Source organism: Oryx dammah, unplaced genomic scaffold (assembly GCF_014754425.2).
Source record: "Oryx dammah isolate SB20612 unplaced genomic scaffold, SCBI_Odam_1.1 HiC_scaffold_28, whole genome shotgun sequence".
NCBI lineage: Eukaryota > Metazoa > Chordata > Mammalia > Artiodactyla > Bovidae > Oryx > Oryx dammah.
The window spans coordinates 33,663,904-33,678,199 of record NW_024070212.1 but is presented as its reverse complement, the minus strand read 5'-3'; the positions used below and the strand labels follow the sequence as shown (position 1 = coordinate 33,678,199).

General features: G+C 38.0%; 1 protein-coding gene across 2 annotated transcripts in view; it reads right to left on the bottom strand.

Annotated features, from left to right (window-relative positions):
• The window catches only part of LOC120856762 (calcium-binding mitochondrial carrier protein SCaMC-1), a 57,554-nt gene that overhangs the window by 19,166 nt on the left and 24,092 nt on the right, over window positions 1-14,296 (bottom strand). For both annotated transcript variants that reach the window (XM_040232181.1, XM_040232182.1), the window contains exons 5-8: window positions 10,343-10,501; window positions 7,488-7,640; window positions 1,959-2,066; window positions 345-512 (exon numbers count right to left, since the gene is read on the bottom strand). In XM_040232181.1, the coding sequence (XP_040088115.1) occupies window positions 345-512; window positions 1,959-2,066; window positions 7,488-7,640; window positions 10,343-10,501 (588 nt within the window). The remainder of the gene's footprint in view (window positions 1-344; window positions 513-1,958; window positions 2,067-7,487; window positions 7,641-10,342; window positions 10,502-14,296) is intronic.

Here is a 14,296-nt window from a genome sequence, read left to right as displayed (position 1 = left end):
GAAGATTTGTTCTGCCTATGTTTTCCTCTAGGAGTTTTACGGTATCCAGCCTTAGCACTTTAATCTATTTTTATTTTATTTTTGTATATGGTATTAGAGAATTAAACAACTATATCTGAATGTGAGTCTATTACCTTCATTAATAAAAATAATTAACAGGGAAATCTAATACAAAAGATCACAGGCATATGGGGTCTCAGAAAGATCAAAGAATACACCCTTGAATCTACTTTCATTTACAAACTGTTTCCTCACAGACATGTACTTCTCTATATAAAGTCAAATTCTAACAATGAGAACTACTTAACTATATTGTTGGATTCAAAAGATTGCTACAAACTCACCTCATACACAGCAAGATCTATACCTGCATAAGGTATGATGCCTAATAAATTGGGAACATAACCTTTGTAAAAAGCTCCCATGCCTTCATATTTCAAAATCTTCTTGGCACAATCAAACATTCCAGAGTATTGTCCAGTTTTGCCTACAGCCAACCTGGTTTTCAGAACCTGGTTATGAAAGAATATAACAAATACTATTATTAACACTAATGCTATCACCATAGAATTTGAAAGAAGTAATTTTACAGAGAACAAATACCTAGCATATATTGTCACTCAAATGACTGCCCAATTTGTTGATGTGTAAGAAACTCTTACACAGTATCTCTCTTGAGGGTCTAAGATCAGAGTCAAGAAGATGCTTTAGTTATAAAAAGAATCTGAATTAGGGCAGTGGCAGAGGAAACAGAAGGTAATCTATTGATATCTTAACAAAACTGTGACAAATCAGATATGGAGGGTGGGGGAAGGATGACTCAAGAGTTTCTAGCATGGAACTCAGGATGTGGCCAGCAGGATAGAGGGAAGGTGATGCTATTAACTGAGGTGGAGGATATAAAAGGAAGCTTAGATATTAATTAGGATATCTTTTGAGGGGTGTGTGGAGTAATATGAACAATAATATTAAGATGCTTGAAAGGAAAGCTATATTAACATACATACCATAAAGATGAAAATTAAAGGTATTTCTTAGGTCTTTTCAGTTATTAAAAAACCCTTTGTCATATCAAGTAAAGATATCTACATGTATAATATTATTTTTACCCTAAAGGAGGAGTTGGTGAACTTTTTCTATAAAGTGAATATTTTAGTTTCTGCAGGACTAAAATACCAGGTCTCTTTTGCAAATTCTTTGGTTTTGTATTGTGTTGTTTTTGTTTTTTAAACCACCTTTGAAAGGTAAAACTGCAACCCCCCAAATAAAAGGCTGTACAAAATAGTTCACAGATCCATGGTTTGCTCATCCATGCTCTAATGGAAGGATGTCCAGTTAGGATTACCATCACCTAATCTAATTCTAAGGTTCCATTCTAAAATTTATGGTATAGAAACTCTTTAGAAAGAATTGGGTGTTCTAATTCTTATTAACACTATTGCAACCAGCCTTCAAGATAAAGCCCAACTCTCCCAGCCTCCTGGTGTTTATACCATGTGTATCCCCTTCCACAGCCTATCAGGGGCAGTCTGTGCAACCTACAAAGTAGAGCAGATGTGACCAAAGAGTGCAATTTCCCTCCTGGGTGTTCTCTTTAATAACTGATTTGGAAAAAAATACAGCTGCCATGTTATGAGGATACACAAGCATCCTATGGAGAGGCCCATTGAATAAGGAACTGATACCTTCAACCAACAGCTATGGAGCCCTGGCAATACACACATGAATTAGCTTAAGAGGAAGTCCATCCCCCATTGATGCCTGCAGGGACTGCAGCCTTGGCTGACACCCTGACTGCAGGTTGTGAGAAATCCTGAACCAGAGGCCAGATTACTGACCCACAGAAACTGTGAGATGATAAATAGGTTTTAAACTATTAATTTGGGGATAACCTATTATGCAGCAATAGATAAAAATACAAACACCACTAATACAATAGACTTCATAATAGTACTTACCTCCATAGGATAAATAAAAGTCTGTGCAGTTGCTCCAGCCATGGAACCAGATACAAATCTCTCAAAGGTTCCTATTTTCTGTCCATCCTCAGTAAGCAACTTCTTATACTGTATAAATGAAGTTTTAAATGTGCACATTAATATTTGCTATAGAATGAACTGTGTTCTTCCCCGATTTCTCCCTCCCACCCCCCCCCATTCATATTTTGAAACTGCATTAACCTCCAGTGCATGGTATCTGGAGATGGGGCCTTTGGGAGAAATTATGGTCTGATCATGAGATTGGGCCCTCATGACAGGGTTAGTGTTCTTACAAGAGACATCAGAGTTCTCTTTACCTTTCTCCCACATACATGTTCAATCTCATCCTCCTTCCCTCCCCTTCACTTTTCTCTGCCTCTTCCTTTCTCTCTATCTCCCCCCTCACCCAACATGCATGCACTAAGGAAAGGCCATGTGAACAGATAGTGAAAGGGTGGCCATCTGCAAGCCGAAACGACAGCCCTCACCAGAAACCAGAGCACCTTGATGACAGATTCCCCAGCTCTAGAACCATGAGAAATAAACTTCCATTCTTTAAACCACCCAGCATATGGTGCTCTGTTATGGCAGCCCAAGCTAAGACAATACCAAAGTACAAATCAGCTCCTAGAAATCAATTAATTGACAATGTGATATTTCTCAAAATGCACACACTGCATTAACAGTATCTAACAGAAAAGCAAGGGTTGAATGCTAATAGACTCATTTACTGGAGAGTGATTTTCAAGTTAGAATTCCACAAAACACAGATGGTCCACAGAGGTGACCCTGTAGCTCCTTTGCTGAAACAGAATCACAGCATTCTTCTCCAGATGCACAGGTTAATAAAGTGCTCACAGCTTTTAGCTACTGTCCCCATGGTTTTCACCAGTACAAATAAATCAGAAACAAACACATAATAAAACAACTTAGAAAAACAGTTTTTGTAGATAATACATATGATTACACTAACAAAACAACCCCAGGCCCCTTGGCCCACCAGTACTAAAGCAAGTGACAAGGCTGATCTGGCCATGGCTGGAAGTCCGGCACAAGTGTAGCCAAAGTACCAGTGGGGCAGGATGTTAATATCATGGGCTCAAAAGACAGGCAGACCTGAACTGGAACCCCAGAACCATATGGCTCTGAGTAAGTTCACAAACATACCCAAACTGCAGGTGCCTTATCTGTGACAACAAGACCTATACCAAATGGGCTTGTTGAAAGAGTTATTAGGTAATACATATAAAACAGTTAGCACAGTGCTGGGCAAATGTTCAATAAATGTTGTTGTTGTTATTATTATTATCATTATCATCTTTATACAGCTTGGCGAGAAAACCTCTGCCCAAATTAGACTGTGGTTAGAAGCCAAGTAAATCAGATTCTTTCTCCTAGAATTGTGACATGGGTCTATAGGTGTAATTAGGCACTGATACCAGAGGGAGAAATGGACAAAGTGACAAAGAAGCAGACACATGGAGAAGGGACAGGTCAGCGAGGTTCCACTTCTGCACTCCCTAAGGCTCCTCCCCTTAATGCCCCAGGCATCCTCACAGTGACCCCTACCCCTAACCCCCACCTGGCTTTCCTGAGCCAGCCAGAGTTCAATTCCTTAAAATCAGAAGAACTTAGTGCAAAATTACAGGAATACTTTGTCCTAGTAAAGTTGTGCCTCTCTGCTCATGATAAAAATTGAATACAATTTCAAAAAATTCCCCAAATGGCAGATATCTGTCTCCCCCAAAAGTCAATGTTTCTATGGGCTCTATTTCTTGAACTACATCATAATGTTAATAACCAAAACTCCTCTTCTGCATAGGCCCTATTAATTTTCCTGTATGTTAGATCATCACAATCATTCAATACAGTTTATCGAAAGCCATCCTGCATATGAATAGGAACCTTGAAGACATATCTTTTACATACTGTACCTCAACCCAAAGCACTCATCAAAAGTACTCAGTAAATACTTAGTGACTGGTAGAGAATAAATATTTTAAGAGTATGGGTTTGGGACTTTTGCACCCCAAAACATACCATGCACAAAGGGAAGAGTTGAGGACAGAGATACAGGGTTAGGCAAAGTGACAAGGGCTTAACTCTGTGTCACCAAAGCTTAGTTTCTACCCCAGGGATGTGGTATCAGGTGAAAGAGAGGCTTGAAGAGGCTTGCTCAAGGCCACAGAATTTGACTTTTTCAAAGAAGGTTTAGATGGGCTCTCAAAGCCATTGAAAACCTTTTCAGGATTTCAATTTCTTTCCTTCCTTTCTTCCAATTTGTTTTTCTTTCCATCCACCCCATCCATGTCAACTCTCTCTCCATTTGTCAGAATATCTATTTCAACCTTCTCCATTCCATTTTCCTCCAGCTTCTAGTACCATATCCTCCCTTATTCTAAAAAAAAAAAAAAAAGAAAAAAAGAAAAGTCCTTTCTTGGGAACTCAAGGAAGAACAAAGAGGCCAACATGCAAGGATATCTTGGTATTTCTGTCCACTTCCCACAAAATCACCCACACTCACTTCTTCCTAAGCTGACATGACAAGAGTTCTCCATGCAGTCAAAGGCGAGTCCTGTCACAGTCTGGATAACATTTCTTCCTCTGCCCTTCCACTCCCTACCCCACACACATACTTGGCCTGAATACTTACAACACTTGTCTAACTCTCTCCCTTATATTTTTTGACTTCTTTCTTTGTACTGACATGCCTCCTTCAGCCACAGGCATGCCATGAAAACAAAATATCAAAACCCAACATCCTTCCATTCTGTCACTCTCTCCCTTGTCTTTTCTCCTTCCTTTCATTGAAGGTAAATTCCTAACAAAGGTGTCTACTGTCCAGTTTTCTTTGCCTCCCATTCCCTTTAGCTCATCTCAATTGGTTTCTCACCTCATTACTTCTCTGAAACATTTATACCAAGTTTTCCTATCCCTGAGGTGATAAATCCTAAAAGATAAAACTTTTTATCATATTTCCTACCCTTCATGAACGTCTCTTCTTCCTCTGACTTCTAGGCCATCACTTTCTATGGATTCCTTTCTGTCCCCTTGGCTGCTCTCTCTCAGTCTCCTTTGCAGGTTTCTCCTTCTACTTCTCCCTGGGCCTATCCCCAGAACTCGTCACATTCTGTAAGTCTGTGGAGGAGCTGGAAGGCTTTGAGCAAATACTGAAAATGTATTTGCTCCACTTATGATGAAGGTTGGAAGCTGGAACAAACAGGCTGCCACTTCTGTTCAAAATACCTTTCCCTTCATCTTAATGAACTTAAGACTGAGGGCAACCTTGGGCTCCAAACCCAGCTCTGGCAGTTCTTTGTTTTCATTCATTCAACAGGGATTTTCCGGAACTGGGAACATACACTGAAAACAAACACTGTCTAAGGAAGCTCACAGTCCTGAATTTAATACTGAATTCTGATGAAAGTGCTAACAGAGGAAAACAAAGGGAAGGTTTCCTGGAGGAAATAACTCTCCAGTAAAGTGCTGAAGCATGTTTACCACCGTAAGACCTAGAGAAAGAGGAATGGGATGTGTGCGTGTGTGTCTGCCTGTGTCTGTCTCTGTGACTAGAGTGGGGGTGGTGGAGGGATGACTGTGAAGTACCCCTGGGATATCTAGGTGGAGATGCAGATATGCAGTACACAGGTAGATGGGTAGGTACCAAGATGAATAGAAAAATGCTGGAAGGGAAGGCAGTTAGAATACAGATGGCAGCTGAAACCATGAGAACACACCACCACATTGCCTCCCTGATCCTGATAAAACTGCACTGTTACACCAGTGAGAACCAAAATGGACCACCACTTTATCCTCTGTTGATGTGTTTAAGAGATCTACATACCAGGCTGACACTATCCTTTTCTTCATTTTTCTAAACTGTTAGTTTTTCAATGAAACAAAACCTATTTGAATCCAGAAGGGAGCTAGCTAGGTACTCTGGGGAATTTGAGAATAATAGTTATCCCAAAGTAGTTTACAATTCGCTGGGAAAAAGAATGGGTTTTCTATTATCCAGTGGAAAACTGAATATTCCATAATATAGTATTCTAAGGAAGTCAGGCAGGTGAGGCATCAGTTTTGGTTGGGATGCTTAGGAAATGCTTCTAATAGAAAGCTGGACTGAACAGAGCCCTGAGGGATAAACAGACCTACACCAGGGAGAGAAAATAAACAGGTAAAACAGGCCCCAGAGACTACCACAAGGACACTGCACCACCTTGTGCAGAGAGCTGTCTCCTGATCTCTAAGAAAAGTTATCATGCAGAAATTAGAATACTGTGAAGAGCACCCAGAAAGGAGTCTGGCTGGATGGAAGCAGAGGATGCCTGTTGGTGGCGTCCAAGGTAAAAATTAGCCAAGTAGCATAAAGTGTAATACACATAACTGCTTACACTAATACAAACTTCCACAAACATTGACTTCCTGCCTATGGAATAATGGTTTTATTAATATACTTCAACATTTGTCTTAGGTTCTGGCTTTCCTATCATAAAATCCAGTATGTGGTCAGAATAACCTACAGGTATCTAAAATGTAAGCACTAACACATGATTTCATAGAGGGAAAATATCCTTCCCAATGACAGGCTGTCATTTAAGTCATAGAGGCTAGATTTTTTTTCAGTTTTTTTCTTTGCTTCTCTATTCTTTTAAGCCAAGAAAAGACTCCTCTAGACTTCGTAATCTTCTCAAGAGTATTCTGTTGCTCAAGAACTAAACACTAAAAAAAAAAAAAAAAACTAAACACTCTCAAAAATCTCTTTGAAATAATACAACACATAAGGTGGAGTTAAATTTCAAGGTTCTTATTATCTATGGTTAACAATGACAAAAGAAAGCATGGAAAGAATAATTGTGTGCATGTTTAACTAGACAACTCTGCTACTGACCACAAAGAGAAGCCAGTTCTAAAATCCACTAGTGTATTTCCTCTTAACATCAAATTAACAGAAAGGTTAATTCAGAAGTAAATCACATTCATTCATTTACTCATTCACTCACTCATTCAACACTTATTGAAGACTGGTCACATGCCAGGCTCTGTCCATGTGCTGGAGTGCATGGAGAAGCAGCCAAGCCCCCAGCTGATGGAGCTATCATTCTAAATTCAACTCAGTTTTATAGCAATGTCAGATTACGCAAAGGATCTGAACTTAAAAGTTTTCCTTCCAAATTCTGGATGGGGACACTTTCATAAAAACTTATGTTCACTTGCAACTTCTATTCTGAATTCAAAATGAGTAAGCTAAAATCTTGCATTTCCTTTAAGAGCTACTTAGAAAACACAAAAACCTTTCTGATATAAGTAATATGAAATTCAGAATCCCAGAATTTAGTGCAGAATCTCTAAATCAATCTAATCTCCTGTAACAGAAATTCTTCATAGAGTATATGTGGGAAATTATCAGGTATTAAAATAAAAAATCTGAAATGCATCGTATTTTAATTGTTATTGAATCAGTTTGACTCCTACTTATTAACAAATTCCATAGGTGATAACTATTACCTGTTCATATGCCCAGAACTTAACAGCTGTCTCAGGAGCAATTTTAATGACGTTTGTACCATTTCCCCTCCAAAGCGAGCGTATACCTCCTTCTTTCACCATCTGCCGAAAGCCACCATATATGTTCATTTTCGCTGATTTTGATCCATGGACCTAAAAATAAAGCAAAATGATATAAAATACTGGTGAGACGTTATCATTACTATTTCTAAAGCAGCAATACAACCACTCTCTTTCCTTCAATACTGTATATTACTACAAAAAGATGTATTTGAAAATATAGAAGGTTGAGAAAATATATGATGGGAAGAACTATTACCACTATTGTAGGAGCCTGACTCTAAGAAACATTGATATCCTCATTTTGGGAAAGCAGAGAAGACATGATCGAAATTAAAATCATGAACAACACCCATAAGATAAAATGAACCAACTTAATACTTATTAGGCTATGAAACACCCTTTGGCATATGAGCAAGTTCAATGTTAGAAAAACATAGTGAAGGCAATATATTATTCCTCCTCCCTGAGAAATAAGACAGACATGAAATATAAATGGGACTGAAAACAATTTGGATATTATGTTTATCAGAACCATAGAGACTAGGATATACATAGCCTGACACCAAAAATAAAACCTGTACATTCAATGGCTTATCTTGAGGTATCGTGTGTGAACTCCAGACCCAGTGAGGATCAATAAATTACCTGACTCATACTACCAATGTCATAGTTGTTTAAATAAACTAGACCTTATGCTTGCCTCTATCTAAAACTGATTACATATAATAAACCCCAAATAAAGAAGTCAGCTATTCTTTTTTGTTTTTATTTTGCACTGGGATATAGCCAATTAACAATGTTGTGATAGTTTCAGGTGAACAGCAAAAGGAATCAGCCATATATTCACATGTATCCATTCTCCTCCAAATTCCCCTCCCATCCAGGCTTCTACATAACATTGAGCAGTTCCATATGCTACCAGGGGCAGTAGCTCCTCATTGGCTATCCATTTTAAATATAGCAGTGCGCCACATGTCCATCCCAAGCTCCCTAACAATCCCTTCCCTCTGGCAACCATAAGTTTGTTCTCTAAGCCTGTGAATCTCTTCCTGTTTTGTAAGCAAGTTCATTGTATCATTTCTTTTTAGATTCCACATTCAAGGGAAGTCATACAATATTTCTCCTTCTCTGTCAAAAGTCAGCTATTCTTCTGATTGTTTCAGCTTACACAAAATGAGTCACTACTACATTAAAAAAAAAAAAAGATCAGAGGGGATGAAGATTAAAAGTCAGCCACGAGGGCAGTATGTGATGTAGTCACAATAAAAACCTTCAACATCAAAGACTTAGGTGAGCTTCCTTGACTGGTGTGCAACTCTGTGCATCCTGTCACAGGCTGATGCCAAGAAATAACACACTGTGACTCTTCGGGGAGAAAACAACAGAAATTCTGCATTTGATTCTTCCATGGACTCAGCCCTATGCTCTTTGCTCCTTGGCTGATTTTAATCTGTATCTTTAGTTCTAATAAACCATAACCATAAGTATGAAAGCTTAAAGTGAGTTCTGTGAATTACTGAATCCAAAGGTACTTTGAGAAACTTCCTGAACTTGTAGGAAAGAAAGTCAAAATATATCCATTTTATTTTAAATAAACTGCACAGTAAAATATGACAAAGGAAAGATGAATGCTTATTCAAAATTTCTCAAAGTCAATTTACTACCATTCCTAAAAACAAAAATACATGCCAATTCTCTCTCCTTTCTCTTTAAAGCAGTATCATTACCCTAAATATATTTTGAGATGTAGATATATTCTAGATGAATTCTAGTTGAAAATATTGTCAGAAATCATTCTGTACAGAAATCTAAGGACAAACACAAAAGTATTGACCACAGGAATAATAACACAATTTTCAAAAACCTTCTTAAAGCAACTACTATATTCTAGTGGGGTGTCCAGCCTACTAGGCATTTTCCCATAACTTACATTGTTTAATGGTTTTACCACTCTTGTTAGATAGTCTTGCTCCCATTCTAGAATGAAAGAAAATGGAGCCTCAGGGGTTACATGCAGTATGAGAAATATAGTCAAAAACACTCCACTCCTTGTCTAATTTGTTGTGAAGGAAAAGTTATTCAACTCTCTGAGCCAGGTAACATGAGGATAAAATCCCCTGGCTGCATTATTAGAAGATTAAATGGGTTACCATAATGAAGACCAAATATTAATCCTTTCCTTTTCCTCTTTCTTTCCACTCTGACTGCTAGTAAATAGCAAAGTCAATCTATAAAACCAGGTCCTTTCTACTAACCTCAGATTTAGAATAACTTTTTAAATTACATCTTTGTTTCAACAGTCTACATTTCAGTAAAAACCCTCTTTTAAGAAAGTACATAAAATAGAAGGAAAACATAAGTAGTTTAAGGAGAGTACTATAACAATGGCTAGAGATTTTCCTTTCTAATTAAACATTTGAATAGGCACAGGATGCCAAGATTAAAAGTTCATCACACACATGTTCATCACACCTTCCTGGAGAAGGAAATGGCAACCCATTCTAGTATTCTTACCTGGCAAATCCCATGGACAGAGGAGTCTTGCAGACTATAGTCCATAGAGTCACAAAGACTCAGACACGACTGAGTGACTGAGCACATACCTATGTACCAACGGCTTAAAGTAAATACTTACATGGACTGAATTTAGGATTAATAGCAATAAAAATGAGAGACTCCTTTTTAAAGGTATGATTATTACTGGGATATCTTTTATCTTTTTTCAAAGTACCACATTTCTCACTATTTCAGAATATTTTGGACACATTTAGACACACGGTCATAAAGCTCACCTGCATCATGACTTTCAGACGATCCAGAGGGGCTGTGCTTGTCCGAGAGACAGCTCCGGCAACACCTCCTGCCAAAAGCTGCCTCCACCACTGTCCCGACTTTTTTTCATCTTCTGTGAATTCATCTGGAATAGTTAAACTATCTCCTATGTCAATACCCTGTTAAAATGGAAGAAAAATCCCCAGGCTCCTTCAATTAAAGATAGATCATTCTGGAAGGTTTGCTTCTTTTAGAGACTTATGTGTTATTTTATAAAGATCAGTTTCAATCCTTAGAAAGTATTATACTGAACCAATCTGAGCATTTATGATTATAAATAGCCTATCTACACTAAATAAAGTACAGTATCAGTCCACAAGAAAAGAAAATTAACAGTAATTACAAATTTACAATACCAATGATTATAAATTTTCTTAACAGATTCAGGATAACTTTTCCAGGTCTCAGTTAGAATGAAAGAGCAGTGTTTTATCAGATGTAGAGAATCTTACTAGCTACAGAAAGAATTATTTGGTCAGTTCTTCAAAGATACTCCTTTTATCTCAAAATTATATCTATATTATATTTTATATCATGATATGTGCACTAAATATATAAATGAAAATTAAATTAAAACTGTAATGTGAATGCCCCTAAACTTATTTCCTGTATATAAATATTTTTATAAATCTAACTTGCCATTTAAAAATTTAGCTAACAGGGAGGTACTGTTTAAAATTATCTACCTTTCAATCTATTCTAAACATTACAGTGGATAACAAGTATAACTTGACAGAAATAAAATCGTATAATAATATTTTTACAGCTTTATTATCTAAATGGTTCTAGTATAAAAGATTTTATAAGTAAGAGTGTCAGGGTTAGAAGCTATGCTATAATAGAAGCCCTCTACTTCATTTTTACTATCAGAAAATGGATATATGGTTATAGCCTCAACTATTAACTATCTCCAAAGATAAAATAATAATTTGATTATGTAAATATGATTTCACATAAGCACACATTTTATCAAGGCAACTGAAAGACTAATATAGTATTATTTATACTCAGAGTTGAAAAGGCATCATTTTCTGTTGTTTAGTTGTAAGTCGTGTCTGACTCTGCACCCCATGGACTGCAACACACCAGGTCCCACTGTCCTTCACTGTCTCCTGGAGTTTGCTCAAACTCATGTCTGCTGAGTCAGTGATGCTATCTAACCGTCGCATCCTCTGCCAGCATTTGTCACCATTCATTTTACAATTTTCTAGGTAAGGTTAGGCATTGTCACTAGTGGCAATGTGAATGCTAGGCTTCATTTAGTACATATAAAATGTACCAAAAACCAGGAATAAGTATAGAAGTCAAGCCTATTAGGAAAATTAAAATTCTCTCAAAGAGTTTCCATTGTTTCCAGGAACAGAATGCACACTGAAATGAATTTTTATTTATGTCAAGATATTTCAGCAGGATATTAATGGAATTTAATTACAATTTGAAAGTTTTGAGGAATAAAGAGAGATAGGTGTGCAGTGCTGAGCAGATGAGCCAAACATTTATTTAACTTACAATGATTATTATGACAGATGCCTTATTCCAGAGATAAATCTGAACAAGGAAGTTTCAGAAGGGATCTTTGGCCATATCAACCATGAGGTACTCTTATCTCAGTGATATATTATCTGTACAAAGTAACAGCCTGTAACCTTTACCCTTGCCTAAGGCAGAATCCACAGAGTCAAAGGCTTTGGTATAGTCCATAAAGCAGAAATACACGTTTTTCTGGAACTCTCTTGCTTTTTCCATGATCCAGCGGATGTTGGCAATTTGATCTCTGGTTCCTCTGCCTTTTCTAAAACCAGCTTGAACAACAGGAAGTTCACGGTTCACGTATTGCTAAAGCCTGGCTTGGAGAATTTTAAGCATTACTTTACTAGCGTGTGAGATGAGTGCAATTGTGTGGTAGTTTGAGCATTCTTTGTCATTGCCTTTCTTTGGGATTGGAATGAAAACTGACCTTTTCCAGTCCTGTGGCCACTGCTGAGTTTTCCAAACTTGCTGGCATATTGAGTGTAGCACTTTCACAGCATCATCTTTCAGGATTTGAAATAGCTCAACTGGAATTCCATCACCTCCACTAGCTTTGTTCGTAGTGATGCTTCCTAAGGCCCACTTGACTTCACATTCCAGGATATCTGGCTCTAGGTGAGTGATCACACCATCGTGATTATCTGGGTCGTGGAGATCTTTTCTGTACAGTTCTTCTGTGTATTCTTGCCACCTCTTTTTAATATCTTCTGCTTCTGTTAGGTCCATACCATTTCTGTCCTTTATCGAGACCATCTTTGCATGAAATGTTCCTTTGGTATCTCTAATTTTCTTGAAGAGATCTCTAGTTTTTCCCATTCTATTGTTTTCCTCTATTTTTTTGCATTGATCGCTGGGGAAGGCTTTCTTATCTCTTCTTGCTATTCTTTGGAACTCTGCATTCAGATGCTTATATCTTTCCTTTTCTCCTTTGCTTTTCGCTTCTCTTCTTTTCACAGCTATTTGTAAGGCCTCCTCAGACAGCCATTTTGCTTTTTTGCATTTCTTTTCCATGGGGATGGTCTTGATCCCTGTCTCCTATACAATGTCACGAACCTCCATCCATAGTTCATCAGGCACTCCGTCTATCAGATCTAGTCCCTTAAATCTATTTCTCACTTCCACTCTTTAATCATAAGGGATTTGATTTAGGTCATACCTGAATGGTCTAGTGGTTTTCCCTACTTTCTTCAGTTTAAGTCTGAATTTGGCAATAAGGAGTTCATGATCTGAGCCACAGTCAGCTCCCAGTCTTGTTTTTGCTGACTGTATAGAAACCTATCAGTTTCTATATGCTGTATATACATACATACATACATATATATATATATATACGTATATATATATATAAAACCTATGCTGACTCTTGAGAAATCTATATGCAGGTCAGGAAGCAACAGTTAGAACTGGACATGGAACAACAGACTGGTTCCAAATATGAAAAGGAGTATGTCAAGGCTGTATATTGTCACCATGCTTATTTAACTTATATGCACAGTCCATCATGAGAAACACTGGACTGGAAGAAGCACAAGCTGGAATCAAGATTGCCGGGAGAAATATCAATAACCTCATATATGCAGATGACACCACCCTTATGGCAGAAAGTGAAGAGGAACTAAAAAGCCTCTTGATGAAAGTGAAAGAGGAGAGTGAAAAAGCTGGCTTAAAGCTCAACATTCAGAAAACTAAAATCATGGCATCCGGTACCATCATTTCATGGGAAATAGATGGGGAAACAGTGGAAATAGTGTCAGACTTTATTTTTTGGGCTCCAAAATCACTGCAGATGGTGACTGCAGCCATGAAATTAAAAGATGCTTACTCCTTGAAGGAAAGTTATGACCAACCTAGATAGCATATTCAAAAGCAAAGACATTACTTTGCCAACAAAGGTCCATCTAGTCAAGGCTATGGTTTTTCCAGTGGTCATGTATGGATGTGAGAGTTGGACTGTGAAGAAAGCTGAGTGCCGAAGATTTGATGCTTTTGAACTGTGGTGTTGGAGAAGACTCTTGAGAGTCCCTTGGACTGCAAGGAGATCCAACCAGTCCATCCTAAAGGAGATCAGTCCTGGGTGTTCGTTGGAAGGACTGATGCTGAAGCTGAAACTCCAATACTTTGGCCACCTCATGTGAAGAGTTGACTCACTGGAAAAGACCTTGATGCTGGGAGGGATTGGGGGCAGGAAGAGAAGGGGATGACAGAGGATGAGATGGCTGGATGGCATCACCAACTCAATGGACATGGTTTTGTGTGGACTCCGGGAGTTGGTAATAGACCGGGAGGCCTGGCATGCTGCGATTCATGGGGTCGCAAAGAGTCGGACACAACTGAGTGACTGAACTGTACTGAACTGAAGGCAGAATCCTTAAATGCCTATAAAA